This window comes from Bombus vancouverensis, chromosome 17 (genome assembly GCF_051014615.1).
Source record: "Bombus vancouverensis nearcticus chromosome 17, iyBomVanc1_principal, whole genome shotgun sequence".
Lineage (NCBI taxonomy): Eukaryota > Metazoa > Arthropoda > Insecta > Hymenoptera > Apidae > Bombus > Bombus vancouverensis.
Genome location: NC_134927.1, coordinates 2,798,594 through 2,814,611, shown reverse-complemented (window position 1 = coordinate 2,814,611; position 16,018 = coordinate 2,798,594). Strand labels below are relative to the sequence as shown.

Sequence of the window (16,018 nt, the reverse complement as noted above, 5' to 3'; positions counted from 1 at the left end):
TTAAAGGTTTAGGAAATTGAAAAGAAGCAATTGCTTGTTTCTAAGAAAGAATCGCGAGAAGTACAGTTAGAAACTGTATTGTGAATCACTTTTCCTGGTTTCCGTAACGAGGAAGTGAAAAAAAAACGCAGATAAGTCAGCTTTTACCGCAGCTAAATGGGAGATACGCAGGTACGAGTCGTTACAGTTTTGTCGTTGCAACGATTCCCGCTGCGTAATTTGATAATGAACAGTTGAAAAATAGCAGCGTTGTATCCGTACTCTTTAATATCCCATTATATGGAAGTTAACGACCGGAAAATACACCGCTCGACTACTTGAAGGAAGTAGCTCATGAGCAAGTCTTTTGTATCCTCGCAATGATATAATTCCTGTAACGTCTCGTTCTCGGAGGATTTATTTCGTTGATTTGTACGTGTTTATTACTTTTGTGTTTTCATGAATGGAGCATGTCACATGCGAATCGTAATATGGTTTTAATGGCGTTTCGACTTCAATGATATCAGCGGCTGATTGCGCTTCCCGTAAGAAGCTTCCAATCATTATGTATTTTAGGAACAACAAATAAGGATATTTAGAGAACGAATTAATTATTCAATTGTTCGCGCAAGAAATACTCAGTACCTGTCTCTTTTTCGAAAGTTATAAATGCTGTTTTCAAAGAGTTCCTTAGCTCACCATAAACCAGATAAGAATCTTTGGTTCCATCTAGAAAAAGAAACCTTCAGATCAAACCGAAAGGGGTTCGGATTATATTTTCTAATCGTATTTGTATATTTCTTTTTACGGTCAGCTTGTCATCCACGTACAATCGAACAGAGAGTCCATTAATTATTTCCCTTCGACTTGTTTCAGGGGGAGCATCTCGGAAGCCATGCCGGCTGACGAGTTCGCTGGAAATCGAAACAGAAGCAAACCAAGACTGCAACCACCTTAACGAACCGCTATTATCACTGGCAAGGTCATCGGGCAGACCGGATCTAATCATGCTCACGCCGACCATGCTTCCTGTGCACTCGTTCCTCTTTCTTAACGACGTCAACCAGAAGATCGGGTGCTAAAAAATTCGAAATCGAGTTGATTGAAAATCTCAAGGAATATTAAAAAAAAAATACGGATAAACAATTTGATATAGAAATCATCCATTTTGGGCAAAGAAAAGAAACAGTCAGAAAAAGGAATAACCACAAAAGCTCTGAATTTCATTGCTTCCTAATGGTACTTCCTTGGATATTTTTACATTCTGGAGACGTGAACGAACTCTGAAAAACAGAAACGACTTCTATCGGATGATCGAAAGAACTACCTGGACACTGAGTATAATTATTCACACGTGCGGATGCCATTTCCGGCATGTTTCTCCATGAAGAAGGTCAGCTTCAGTTTTTGCCACTTGTAGATAGAAGTTGAAGTGGCGGACGTCTTAACGAGGTTGCTAGAATGTCAAAGAAATAGATGAGGGAAATATTATGAAGATATATTTATGAATATCTAATTGAGCATTTAATTAAGAACTTAATCGAAAGACCAAAATAAGTTGGTTCTTGAGACCAAGTACCTATCTAAGTATAATAGTCTTTTGTACTTACGGTTTAGTAAGAGGACTCGAGTAAAACGATTACTCGTTAAAAGGAACAATAGAATAATCATGCCTCCGCAGACGGTGGTCTCTGCTTTCATGCCTCATCGCGGAGAATCTCAGCGATAAAAGTGTCCCGAAGCGTGAGCTGAAAGGTGGCTATGTAGGCTGCCTAGTGAATGCCGTCGCCATGGTGGAGCTGGCGTGTAGCAACTCCCTAAGTCCAGAAACCTAATCCCGCGTCAGAAAGACAAAATTCGCTACGGAGAAAAGTAAACAAAAATATATATATAGGAAAGAAGAGACAAAGATTAAAGGTCGTTAAGAATTAAAGGTAATTTAATGATAAAAGGGAGAAAGAATTGTGTAAAAATTCTACTGGGAAAGAAAAGAAAGAAGAAACCTCCAACGAGAAAGACGTGCTCAGAAGCGAGTCCCACGTAGCGCCATGTAGAGAAGCAGGAAGAAGCGCAGTCTTCTTCAGGCATTCCAGCGTCGAGTAATGCTGAAGCATATCCTGACGGGGCAACCGTCGTCAGCGGGCTCCAGGCACCAGCACAATGACTACCAGGCGAGCTCGGACTCGTTGCACGGCGGCCACCACCACCACCATCATTCTGGTCACCAACAGGATCAACAGCAACACCATCATTACAACCAAAACAGCAACGTTCGTGGAACGACAGGGGGGAGCCAAGGACGGGGAGTCGACGTTTACGACTCGGTGGTCCATCAAAGAGCCAACGTGCATCAGGCTGCCACCACGCCATCTTCCACTCACAGACACCCTTTGAATCATTCTCAGTTGAGCGTGAACAATCTTTCTCAACGATTGAATCACTCGCACGCTCTTAATCTGTCCACGTTGTCCACGTCGAAGCATTCTGTGAACAGCGTCAGTCCTGTTGCCGGTGGGAATAACAATAACAATAATAATAATCTGTCGACTACATTGGGGGTGATATCCCCGGCGCCGCTGCACCAGGGCAACAGACCTAAAGCGAATGGAGGCTTTGATATCTCGAGACTGTCCAGATTATCCAGTCAGGCGACACCTTCGCCTGCACCTGCTCTTCAGGGTACGACTACCGGGGGACAGTTAACCGGTCCCGGTTCCACGGCGTACCCCTTGAACGCTTCCTGGTCGTCGTCCCTGTCAAGGAATCACAAGGACCACGAGGTTGGCGCGAAAGAGACGTTGACCAGTTTGGGTTTATTGTGTCTAGTGTCGTTGTTACTGGCGCTACTCTCGTTGATCTTCTTGCTGAAGATCTCACCGTTAACGGTGACGCCGAGTAGCCTGATCAGCCCGGAAGAGTATACGATTGTCTACGAGGTGACGTTAGCGCTGTGCGCACTCACCCTCTCCCTAAACCTCTGCTGTCTCCTCGTGTGCGCTATACAGTTCCTCTTCACTGTGAAACTCGTCAAGACTTCGTATCAAGGACATTGGTGAGTAGAGTTTTCGTTTTATGCCACGTTGGGTAAATCCGTGATTTATAACGCTTTAAATACCTTTGTACATAATCCGTACTTTACTCAACCCGAAGGTCGAACAAGGTGTGAAAAATATATACGTTTAAAGTTTGTATCCTTAAGATACTGTTATCTTTGAAAATCCGGAAGTCAAACAAAATACACAAAGAGAAACTTCTAAAAGTGCAAATAAACATTGAGATACAAATATCCTTTAATCCGAACTATACATATGATGGAAAGAGGACTCTCATAGTCATCGACATTTTCTCTCCTAAATGTCAACAGCATCCATATTTACATTGTTGCTGTTGTACATGTAACTTTTCAAACTTACTTAGGTATTGATAAAGAAAAGAAAAACAAGCATTTTCCTGGTAGCTGGGAATTCGCGGGATTCGCGGTCGAACGATGATTACCATTAATTTCTATAATCTGGCGACGCTATCCTCAATCAAGATTATCCTTGTGCCGGAATATAAGTTCTCATTCGTCCATGCGTGGCCTATCTGTGTGCGTCTGGAACAATGGCAGTGTCCCGTATCCCGTGCGATGAATCAGAGGCCTGTCTAGTGTTTCTTCTCACGCGGCCTGGAGGACGAAACGCAAAAATTCACGTCCTGTACTTGACGTGCAAGCGTTCACCGACGGCGTGTCCCGTTTTTACCGATCAAACACGTGTCTGCAATCACAATACGATACTATGTGGTGAGATGTATCCGTAAATGCGTATGTTTCGTGACGCGAACCTTGAAAATGAAAATTACACTTTCGTTTATTCCTCGAGCGTCGTGCACGCAGGAAATCGTATAATAATTTTATTAGTAAGATTTTTTTTTATATAGACTACTGTTACGCCACGAGGCTTACCACGGGCTGTATTTTCTAACCGTCGCTCGCGGTCCTACAACGTCGCAGACGGATCGTCGCGGCTGCCCGGCAAACAAACATTGTAGTGGCAAGCGCATGGTTCATTAAGCAGGGCGACCTCCAGAAACGTCGACTCGTGGCCGTTATTTTACCTCGCGTAAAAGAATGTGGCGTGATCCGAACGTAGTGGGGGTCGCCTTCCAGAAAAGACGAAAATAATCGAAGGGCGGGCAGTTCCTTCTGACGAGTCAAACGTGACACACCGAACATATCAGACCAATAGCAAACGAATTTATCTAGAGATCAAAGTCGAGTCAAATTTCTGTAACATCTTCATCAGATTATTGTAAAATATATTGTTCTATGTTAACCTGTTAATACAGTGTTACATTCATTAAACCACCTCTGTTATCCAAAACGAAACAGGGGAACGACTATTTCGCGGCGTCGATTAACATGATCGTAGCGAGAATTTACAACTCTCGTTGACGTGCTATCTCGCGATCGCGTCTCTCCGCGAACGGTCGTAATATTTGGTCCTTCGAGCCGGATCACGTGCCAGTGAAGAGTGCACTTACCAGTGACCACACAGTGCCACGTGACTTTATCAAAACCAGCAGCGGGAGCGGGAGCAACCACTACAGCGAAACCAGTGACGTCAGGCGCGTCATCTTCGAAGAAGCACATCCCATTGGCAAGGGAACGCAACCACGCAGCCTTCCGCCGCAGCTGGACAGTCATCAACGCAACGAATTTCACAACTTAAGAATACAACCGAACGAGTGGCCGTCGGGAAGGAACAAGGCGTTCCTCACCAAACATACACGCGACCTCACGCCGCACGACAGTAAGGTAAGCTCGTTCCTTATTTCGACCATCTCCTATCCTCGGCAACGATGACGAGCGAAGACCAACTCATCTCCCTGTGTCGGAGACGAGGCTATTGTAGCGGCCGATTCACATACTTATCGAACCGACTGGACGAGTACGAGCAATCCGGGAGTCAGCAAAACTCCTTATTAACGAACTACGAGAAACAACTGACCGAAGTTGCGAATCAATTCGAAGCGATCCAACTCGAGTTAGAAGTATTAGACGAGGAGGAACAAGCGCGCGGCTTCGAAATAAGGGATCAGTACGTCGCGGTAGACACAAAGCTACAAAATCTTCTGAGGAACGCGCAAGCAGCTTCGCCGTCGACATCCATAAACCTTCCAACCTGTGCATCATCCGCAAGTTTAAATCCAATAGCCATTAAATTACCAGATCTTCGGCTCCCTACTTTTGACGGAAGCCTAGAAAAATGGAACACGTTTTATGATACCTTTTCTTCCACAATCGATAAAAATCCTAGTCTCACGGACATACAGAAATTCCATTACCTGCAGTCCGCCCTGCAAGGAAAGCAGCCGAGTGTTTAAACGCGTTAACCCCTTAGTAATGTAAACTACAGTCAGGCTATAGCAGTTCTCAAGGAGAGTTTCGAATGTCCACGATACACAGCTTTCAATCACTGCATGGAAATAATTGATTATCCAAGGATAACCAAGGAATCTCCAACGGAATTAAGGCGTTTAGTCCACACATTTAAACAACACATATGTCGCAGATGAAAGAACACCGGAGCCTTTGGAATTTTGGATAATCCCGCAACATTGTAACCTAGAGTCTACTATAGCTGTAATTGAACAATTGTAGTTATTCAACCCGATTGTAATTGTTCGAGAGTCGTGATAATGAGCTTGGGCTCGAGGCGACAGTCAGTCGCCGAACGTAGCCGCGGTCACGGGATGAACGCTTTGTCTAACAAAGGTATGGAGTAATTCTATAGCTCTCCTTAAAAGAAATATTCGTGGCGACACGCGACAGTAAACATTCCAACGGTTTCTGTCCTGTGGCTCGCCACACGCAGACCCTATTCTTCGAGTAAGATGATTGCCAGATGTCGATGCGTCTCCGCAGTACATGTTCGGCTAGCTCGAGGGCCCGTTATAAATCTTAAGGTTTAGTTAACTAAAGTCCTTCAAACAGACAAACAGTCTTTGTCCCAACTACGGGAAGATAGGGGAGACATATTTTTCAACGAGCGGCGTCTTCCACTAGCAACTTTCCCTCGAGGGCGGCTAGCATCTTTTTCTAACCACCGATATGGAGATTGACCAATTAGCAACGCCAATTTCCCTTACTTTCTGAACGAAGGCTTTTCTCGACGAATCCGATGATCTCGTGTCCTTAGACACACCCCATTATAGTTTTCCTCTGTGGCATGATCGGGACGGGAAAGACATTCTTTCTTGCGGCCTCATTGATGAAAGGAGTAACTCTTTACGACCAGTGAATATTACGCGTCCGACTTAGATTTTGTGAGTACGTTCATCTATCATCCCGTCGACCGCGGATTCGTTATTGAACCTAGGATCATTGTCATTAGTTTCTCGAGCACCTAACTACCGTGGTTACTTGTCCAGTTCTATAATAATCGTATTTGCACTAGTCAATGTCTTCTCCATTGCATAACGACAACGTGTAACCCAAACGAAGATTCGTTTCACGCCCCTAACCCTAATTCTAATGTAAACCCGACATATATAATAATTCTATATTGAAAAAAATATGAAATTAACATGATATATACATTATGTTACGACCGTTCGCGGAGAGACGTGATCGCGAGATAGCACGTCAACGAGAGTTGTAAATTCTCGCTACGATCATGTTAATCGACGCCGCGAAATAGTCGTTCCCCTGTTTCGTTTAGGATAACAGAGGTGGTTTAATGAATATAGCACTGTATTAACACTAATAAATTAACGCTTATTTCAATAACTTATTAACTGGAAAGATATAAATGGAACAACAAAAGAAATGTAACTACGTAATGCGCGATATAAGATATGTATTGACTGTTTGGCTTCTCGAAACGTTCTGCCCGCCCTTCGATTTGTTAGTTTTTTCTGGAAGGCGACCCCCACTACGTTCGGATCACGCCACATTCGTTTACGCCAGATAAAATAACGGCCACGAATCGACGTTTCTGGAGGTCGCTCTGCTTAATGAACCATGCGCTTGCCACTACAATGTTTGTTTGCCGGGCAGCCGCGACGATCCGTCCGCGACATTATAGTGCCGCGACCGACAGTTAAGAATATGATCTATGGCAAGCCGCATGGCGTAACACATTACTACATAAGTTATATATAAAATATGTATATTATACCCTTGCCTACTGACTGATATGAATTTCTTTCGGTCTCGAATGCGTTAAAAAAGAGCGCAAAGAAGTCGAAATTACTTATTGTAATTAGTAAAACGACCTGAGAGGCAGACAGATACAAGAAAGAAGGAATATTATATTAGCGGCATTTTTGTAGCCATTATATAGGGTTTCGATCGCATAATTAATCAGTATCAACTTATCAGTCTTTAACGGAAGGACAAAAAGAAGAGCAGACGGCACACAGACCGCAATCATGATCATTTTCAAGTAGAATCTCAAGCTGCCGTACATCTTCGAAAACTTCGTTAGTCGTAAGGGATCAAAGGATGATGTCCGCGCTGCGGAAAATAGATGAGAAGCGGCTATTTCAACAACCACCGTGTAAGTACTGCAATAGCCAGAAGTATCTGCAACAGAAATCAGAATACACTCGTTTTCGCATGGTTGGATCAATTTCGCGTGGGACTAACCTGATTGAACGTAACGCGGGATAATTGCTCAACTCACGACCTTAATCAGCCCGCTTGATTCTCTGTAAATGCTTGAAATTGACGCTTGGATTCTTTCCAGATTAACTAGCTTTGCCCTCCCCCCTCCCGTTATCTATTTTCTTAGATCGACTTAAACTGCCGCAACATATTATCTTTCTTCTTTTCTTTTCTTTTCTTTTCTTTTGATCTTTTAAAGCCCTAAATCGCTGGCTATTATATTTTGTACACTCAATTACTCTGTAAGTCATAAGTACATATGTTTTACAACGTTATTTGTCATATTTCAGTTAAACCCCAGAAAAGCCAGAAATATATTTTCAGCATATTTTTCACACATTCCATCGAACCGACTCTCCAAATGGCAGCATATCCAACAGCTTAAACAACATTTTTGGAACCGCTGGCATAAGGAGTATTTGAACGAGCTAACCAACCGCAATAAATGGAGCAAGGGTGGACACAGCATCCAAAAGGGCACAATCGTCATCCTCGGAGAGGACAACGTTCCCTCCATGCATTGGCCTCTGGGCCGAGTTATCAAGGTTCATCCAGGCGCCGATGGTGTCATCCGGACAGCTACAGTTCAGACGGCAAAGAGCATTTTGGATCGGGGCGTCAAAAGGCTTGTCCCACTGCCAATACAACCCGATCTCGAGAAACCCGAACAACTAGCCACCGAGACGAAATAAGATGGGAACTTCAACCACACCTCGCTAGTTTGATCGGTACCCTCTCAACGGGGGGGAGAATGTTACGCCATGCGGCTTACCATAGGTCATATTCTTAACTATCGATCGCGGCACTATAATGTCGCAGACGGATCGTCGCGTCTGCCCGGCAAACAAACATTGTAGTGGCAAGCGCATGGTTCATTAAGCAGGGCGACTTCCAGAAACGTCGACTCGTGGCCCGTATTTTACCTCGCAGTAAAAGAATGTGGCGTGATCCGAACGTAGTGGGGGTCGCCTTCCAGAAAAAACGAAAAAAATCGAAAGGCGTTCAGAACTTCTCGAGAAGTCGAACCGTCTACACATCTGATATGTCGCGCATTACTTATCAACCAAAACGCAGTTACATTTTTTTTGTTCCATTTATATCTTTCTAGTTAATAAGTTGTTGAAATAAACATTAATTTATTTGTGTTAATTCTGTGGAATTTCATTGAACTACCCTTATTATCATAATCGAAATAAGGGGATCGATCAGTTCGTGGCGTCGATTATTTAATCGTAACGGGAACTTACAACTCTCGTTGACGTGCTATCTCGCGATCGCGTCTCTCCGCGAACGATCGAAACGCCTATTTTTTAACGAACGACGTCTCCCACTAGAGACTTTCTCTCGAGAGCGGCTAGCATCCTTTTCTAACCACCGATATACAAATTGACCAATTAGCAGCAATGCCAATTTCCCTTACTTTCTGAACGAAGGTTGTCCTCGACGAATCCGATTTTTCCTCTGCAATATTTTTAAAGCTACACATTTCGAATTTTCAATTATGCCGAAACAATTGCGTGACCCACTCTATATATTCCATACAATAAACTATTTTTTGCGTTTTAAAGTAGTTGAATATTTTATTAAAATACTCTGAGCAATTCTCAGGTTTCTGTGAAAACAAGATAACCCAAATGTAGTTGTGTTTCCTTCAGAATTATGCAGATTTTATTTGAAATATGTGAGGTGTAAGTGACCCCGACGTGATCGAGCTAATGAGATTTCAATTATCGTGATTCTGGGCGCGCTAACGATATGTCAAACAAGAATAAAACAGTTACGACCAGTGAAAAGTCCGCGTGCCTTTGACGATGCCCTAGAAGATAGTGCTATGGTTCTCCTTACTAGAGAGATAGCTCGCGGCGGCGAGCATCGCGGGCGATGAAGAAAAATCTACCGCCCTCCAAGGGTGTCTAGAACCTGAGTACTTAGAGCGAATCGAGGACATAGCGTTGAATCCCCCGGCCACCACAATATGATAAACTCAAGGACGAAACACTTCTCTCTCCTTTTCCTTTATTTGTCGGCTCTACATCCATCCCCCTTGCTTACTCAAGTTGTTGTTTGTCTATATACGATTCAGCAGCTATGGAACCACATATGGGCAAGATGGATTGACAGAAAGGAAGCGGAGGATTTTCGCGACGGAGGATGTAATTGAAGGATGAGCGTTGTAATGAATTGGTTTTGGTTTGTAAATATATTTGTTATGTTCTTGTAGCACTTCTTCTTTGCATTTTCAAGTCCCTTGGACGGCCTTTAGAAGAGAACAAAGACACAAATGATAATTGTAGCTGCTGGCTGTAGATGTCGCTGCTAGGGTACTGCTGTATTTTCTTTTCATTTAAGAATCGTGGAAGAAAAATCGGACTACGGTCGCCGGGATTTAAGAACCCAGATCCCGAACGTTCGTAACTTGAGGCGCTAACCACTGCGCTGTCGTTGTCTGGTATTAGTTAGTGTCGAGTTGTCGTATTTGTGCTGTCGAGTGCCGCCACATATGTATGCATTTATGAATTGAGTGGTTTACGAGTAATTACAATCGATATACATTACAAGTAATTACAATTTATTACAAATGACTCGCTGTGCATATTACTATAACAGTCAGTACTAATTCTATAGATCAGCAGCATTATAACTTTCCAATAAACAACCGAAAATCACGTCGTTGAATAATAAATGCATTCACTGTAGAACGAAATTATTATTACGAATATAAGAGAAACGATTTAAAAACCATGTATTTTTTCATTTAAATTATTTGCATTTGCAAAGGGAGATACAAAATTTTAACAACGTTGCAAATTATAAAGACACAAATTACAGTTTCGTGTTTAAGTTATTGTTCAGAGTTTGTTGGAATGCAACGATATTAATCGCATACAGATGAGGTGATTGATCGAACGGATTCTTTCCTTCGTTGTTCAGCGATATCCTCATTAGCGTGCGTTCGTGAGATGTACCACGGCGGCTAGCACGTGCATGCTCTTTCGAGAATTCGGCGGAAGAAGCGTAGGAATATGGATGGAACATTCCCGATGGGCACGTCGAGAAGCTACTAGAAGGTTCTGCGGCACATGTGACGCCACACAGACACCCACACAGGTCACACTCATTACTGCATAGAGAGTGGGGTTCAAAACCTTTTCAAGGGCCATGGGTCACTAAGCCAGTCAGTCTGTGTCTGTGTCTGTGCCAGTCAGTCAACTGTCTACATTCCAGAACACACACACTTATAATTCCTGTAATAATTGTTTAATAAATATCACATTATATTGTTTCAACACAAACATTGTGTCTTCCACAGATTATTAATCTTAATTCCAAGATTAAATTCTAACAGAGCTTCCTAATAATTATGGTACAATTGGTAAAATGATGATTTTACATGAAAAAAGTAAAAAATATATTAGATAATTGAAATAACGCGATATAAATATAATTGAAATAACATCAGTAAGAACGGATGTTTTAAGCTTTCGATTTTGAGAAAACAGGATATGAATATGTTTAGTTAAAAAGCAATCCGTGTTTATTCGAGCATTCGCGAAGAGACGCGATCGCGAGAAAGCACGTCAACGGGAGTAGTAAATTCCCGTTGCAATTAGATAACCGACGCCACGAACTGATCGATCCCCTGATTTCTGTTACGATAATAGGGGTGGTTCAATGAATTTAACACTGTATTAACAGGTTAATATAGCTTGTATATTTAAAAATAATGAATGTAATAATAAAAACGTCACAAATTATTTAGCGATAAATACAGTTGATATGTTATAGGAATTCGACCCGACTTTGCGATATCTCTCAATGAATTCGTTAGACTAAGCAATTTATAACGTTTGACTCTTCAGAAGGGACCGATTACTCTTCGATCCTTTTCGTTGTCTTCTCTGGAAGACGACCCCCACTACGCTCGGATCACGCCACCGTTCGCGCCTATGATCACGTATACCAGCTTCTTTATGCGGATAAAATAACGCACCGAAGGCGAATAGATGTTTCTGGAACTCGCTGCTTGACGACAACTATGCGTTTATCGCTACTTTGTGTATATCTCGACGGTCATGTAAGACGATCTGTTTGCGACGGTTAGGAACACGGCCTATAGTAAGCCTTGGGGCGTAATAAACGGAGAGAATAGAATAATCTATAGGATTATCAACGGTGAAGTATATAAATATACTAACGACTCAGAAAACATAATTGAAGTGAGTTGCTTAGATATGAAATTATTGTTAATAACTAAAAGAATAATAGTACAAGTTAGATTAGCAGAGAGACAAACGTGATTGTGCAGTGAGTCTAGGAAACAGGATAAAATATAAAACAAATAAAAATGGAATATGCAATACGTCCTATCCAAGAAGATTGGATACCAACTAATGCATAATAAAAGAATGTCCGCAATATTTGGAATTAAGAACAAAATTCTTAAAATAAACAACCACCATCTTTATGAACAGAGAAAATTGATTATTGAGACTAAAGAATTTTATTAAGAAACAACATGACGCTCAGAGCATAATAACTGAAGTTATAATAACCTGAGCACAACTCAAAAACTTAGCTATGACCCTTTTGTAATAACTAACAAACAAACATTTCAAACTTAATTAATTATAAACAAGCTACAGATAATTTGAAGTTAGATATGAACAAGCTTAATAACAAAATTACATAAATAGAATTTTTCTTATTTAAATGCGACAGTTCGTAGTACAAAACAAATTTTGTTCAGGAATAAGGTTTTCTGAAAATTTCCAGCGAAAATTTTTGCAAAAATTTCCTAAAGGAATTATAATCTATGAGATAAATGAAATAAAAATACAAAAACCAACTGATATTAAAAGAAGAATGATTATTTTACAAGATAATATGAAACTGTGTAAGGGATTACATATGTAACATATTGTCCCGATGTACACATATTTGCGAAGCGACTTACTACCCTGTATATTCCAGAAACTTCTTAGTTTGCCCCAGCCTTAGCAATTTGAAACTATTTTATTAAAATTACGAATTTTCCACATTAGATCGAACGCACTTCTAATAGGTACCAAACAGTATATATATATAGCAAGATTTCACATATCTCTAAATTATTCACAGAAAATTAATACGGCACATAAATTAGACTTCGGATTGTAAAAATTAAGAATAAATAACCGATACAGTCTCACAAAAATAGAAGGATAAAGATAGAGATAAGGGATCAAAAACAACAGTTATTTTTCAAATTTGTATGAAAAGCCCTTAAGAAAATAAGTTCCTCCTTAAATTGAAAACAGTTATATGTATAGAAATCAAACTTGCGATAAAAGTAAAAAAGATAGAAAATAAGAAAATTGTATTTGTTTTTATGACTCACTTTTACATGTAGTATAATTTCCACCGCTATTTTAGCATAGAACGCTATTTTCAAACACGAATTGTTCCAACTCGATAGTCCCTTGCTTTACTGTAAACGGAAAATTCTTTCGTGTTCTCAACCAAATTTATCAAATTCCAGCAATGACACATGCTATGTGATTGTCAGTAGAACATGGAGAAAGTTTCCAGTAAAGTTTCGAGCGACTTATCGCCGATTTTCAGGAGACACTGCGACGATATCGCGTGTACAGTGCTTCTATCGGTGTTGATGCGCTTTAATACATAGTGCAAGAGAACACTAATAAGATTTCCCAGTGGGCCTGTAAATCCTTATAGATCACTCAAAAATATATCATATTGTTTGTTTCAACTACTAGCAATTTAAAACGTCGCCTACATATATTTAGAAAGTTAGCAAAGACATATATTTGTTACTGAGCATGATTTCTATCAGTTGAGCGTTGTAGCAAAATGTCCGATACAATTTAATGTTGAATTTGTCTTTTTTTTAGGCTAGCTTGATTGGATTACAGGTAGATTTAAACGATCCGTGTGTTGCATCTCCAAGGCATCTTCGACTCATCGATACGCAGTGATATCCGGCAAACTTCTAGTGGACAAGCGACGTTGCTTGCAGGCAGTTTATATACATGTTTTGGCATGTGTTGTCGGCAGGCAATGTCTACAGACGCCTGTAGTCTGCCCGTACGCGCCTTAAGTTTCACTGACAGACATTGTCCGCCGATTACTACGACATCTGTCTGTGGACAATAGGCCGTCAGTGTGGAGTTATCTTTACCCGAATAATTTAAGAAATATAAAATAAACTTCAACGAAAAGTTGCTAGCTTCGATATCTTACTAATACAATGTTATCGAAATTGAATAAACCTCGTTACTGTATTTAAAAGGAAATTGCATTTATATTTCAAGTTTATAGAGACAACAACAACAACCAAACAAAGAATCGCAACGAAGAAATAAACGGATACAACAAACAGAACACTGGATCGAAGATAGAACAATAAACAAGATAGAACCAAGAAAACAACAGTAACGAAGAACCGGGGCGCAGAAAAAAGCACGAAGCGTGCGAGCTGGAGAGGAAACCTGTGACCGTCGGTGCAAGCGGTAAGCATACAAAATGGTTGCCGAGCAGGAATAATCGGCTGGAGAGCCAACCTGCTGGGACCGAGCTATATGGTGGCAGGTATCGCGTGGCGCCAGCTAAGCGAGCTGCCGCCCGAAAGGGTAGATTTAACTTGTCCAATGATCCGCAAGGAGAGGGCAAGTCGCGCGCCGACCATTTATGCGCGCCATTCCCAAGTCGAACGCGAACATCTAAATGCGAAACCAGTATGCGTTTTTACTGCAGGTATGGCGCGGTAGACCAAAAGGTCGGGCCCTCAAACGCACACATTACTTGTACAATTCGAGTGCTGCAGATACGGAAAAGTAATTTATAATTTATCGTAATTTATCGTAATGCGAATTTTGGCGCGTCGTCATAAATAGATTTTTATTTAAAACGAAATTGTTAAATATCCTTTTGTATCAATTCACATAACGTTAATAAATCAATATTAGACATATTACTCATAAATTGTACATATCTTTGTGCATATACGCATAGTTTTCGTGCATATATCAATATTTGTATATTTTATGTGTATAACTTTCATATGCTTTTCGCAAATTTTACATTCATAAACATCTGCAATCTACACGTTACGTTTTTCGTTGTATTTACAAGTACGGACATTAGATATTCTATTACATTCTTTTATTATAATCTTTTGATATATTTATAGTTGTTTAATTATTAGGTCATCCCATAAGTTCGTGCCGTTTTTCGAGAGGTTATATATGTTAAGATCGTTTACATACCTTTCAGTTTCATGAAAAAATGTAATCCCCCTCTCGTTGTACAACTTCTTCCCATTTTTCTGGTAGGTTCCGTCTCGATAAAAGTTCTCTTGTTTTTCTTTAAAATAATTTTCTATGCTATTTTTGAGAGTGTCAATATTTTCAAATTCTTTAGCTACTAAAAAGTGTTGTAATGCTCTGAACAGGTGGTAATCAGATGAGGCAATGTCTGGGGAATATGGGGGATGTGGTAAAATTTTTCAATTAAATTCAGACAATTTTTTTGTAACGCTTTTCGCGACATGCGGTTTAGCATTGTCGTGGTGGAAGATAACGTTGTTCCTATTCACTAAACCTGGCCGTTTTTCAGCTAGTGCTTCCCTTAATTTTTCTAACTGAGCGCAATATTTGTCTGAATTAATGGTATCACCACTAGATAAAAGTTCAAAATAGAGTATTCCTTTATAATCCCACCATACACACAAAAGAACTTTACGTGGATGTAACCCTGGTTTTGCACAGCGTTCAGGTGGCTGATTTCGTTGGGATCAGCTACGTTTCCGTTCAGGGTTTTCGAAAAGTATCCACTTTTCATCACCAGTTACCAGGGGCGTTTAAGGAATGGTTCACGTTTATTACGTGCAATTAATGACATGCACGTTGTCGTTCGTTCAAGACGGTTCCGTTCCGTAAGTTCATGGGGCACCCAAACGTTCAACTTTGACACCATCCCCATTTTTTTTAAACACCTATGAATCGTTGTCTTAGGTATTTTCAGGACATTTGACATCTCTTGAACTGTCAAACTTGGTGATTTTTCAACAAGATCCCGAATTTTATCTCCGTCTGTCTGAGGAGGACGCCCGGAGCGTACCTCCTCTTCTAAACAGAAATTCCCAGCTCTAAAACGTTGGAACCACTTCCTATAGGTGCGAGATGAAAGCGGATTTTCTCCGTAAACAGCACATATGTTTTTCCTGGCAATTGTTACCGAACTTTCTTTCCGAAATTCATATAACATGAGATGTCGAAAATGGATACGCATTTCACTCGTGATTTTTTACTGTTAGAAGTCACTGTGTTCACTATATTACGATCTTATGCCCACGAAGATCTACTCTAGCCTGTTCTCGATCAGCTAAGC

The 16,018-nt window shown here is 40.8% G+C and overlaps 1 protein-coding gene and 1 long non-coding RNA gene across 2 annotated transcripts; one reads left to right on the top strand and one right to left on the bottom strand.

The window, feature by feature from the left end:
- Window positions 1–723: 723 nt before the first annotated feature.
- LOC143303879 (uncharacterized) lies at window positions 724–1,720 on the bottom strand. The gene is made up of 3 exons (XR_013060558.1): window positions 1,590–1,720; window positions 1,307–1,435; window positions 724–1,057 (listed from the first exon to the last, which is right to left on the bottom strand). It is a non-coding gene; the product is annotated as an uncharacterized LOC143303879 (long non-coding RNA).
- A 69-nt stretch (window positions 1,721–1,789) lies between these two features.
- On the top strand, window positions 1,790–3,047 carry LOC143303878 (uncharacterized). The gene has a single exon (XM_076625981.1). The coding sequence runs from the start codon at window positions 2,082–2,084 to the stop codon at window positions 3,033–3,035; it is 954 nt and encodes a 317-aa protein (XP_076482096.1). The 5' UTR covers window positions 1,790–2,081; the 3' UTR covers window positions 3,036–3,047.
- The last annotated feature ends 12,971 nt before the right edge of the window (window positions 3,048–16,018 follow it).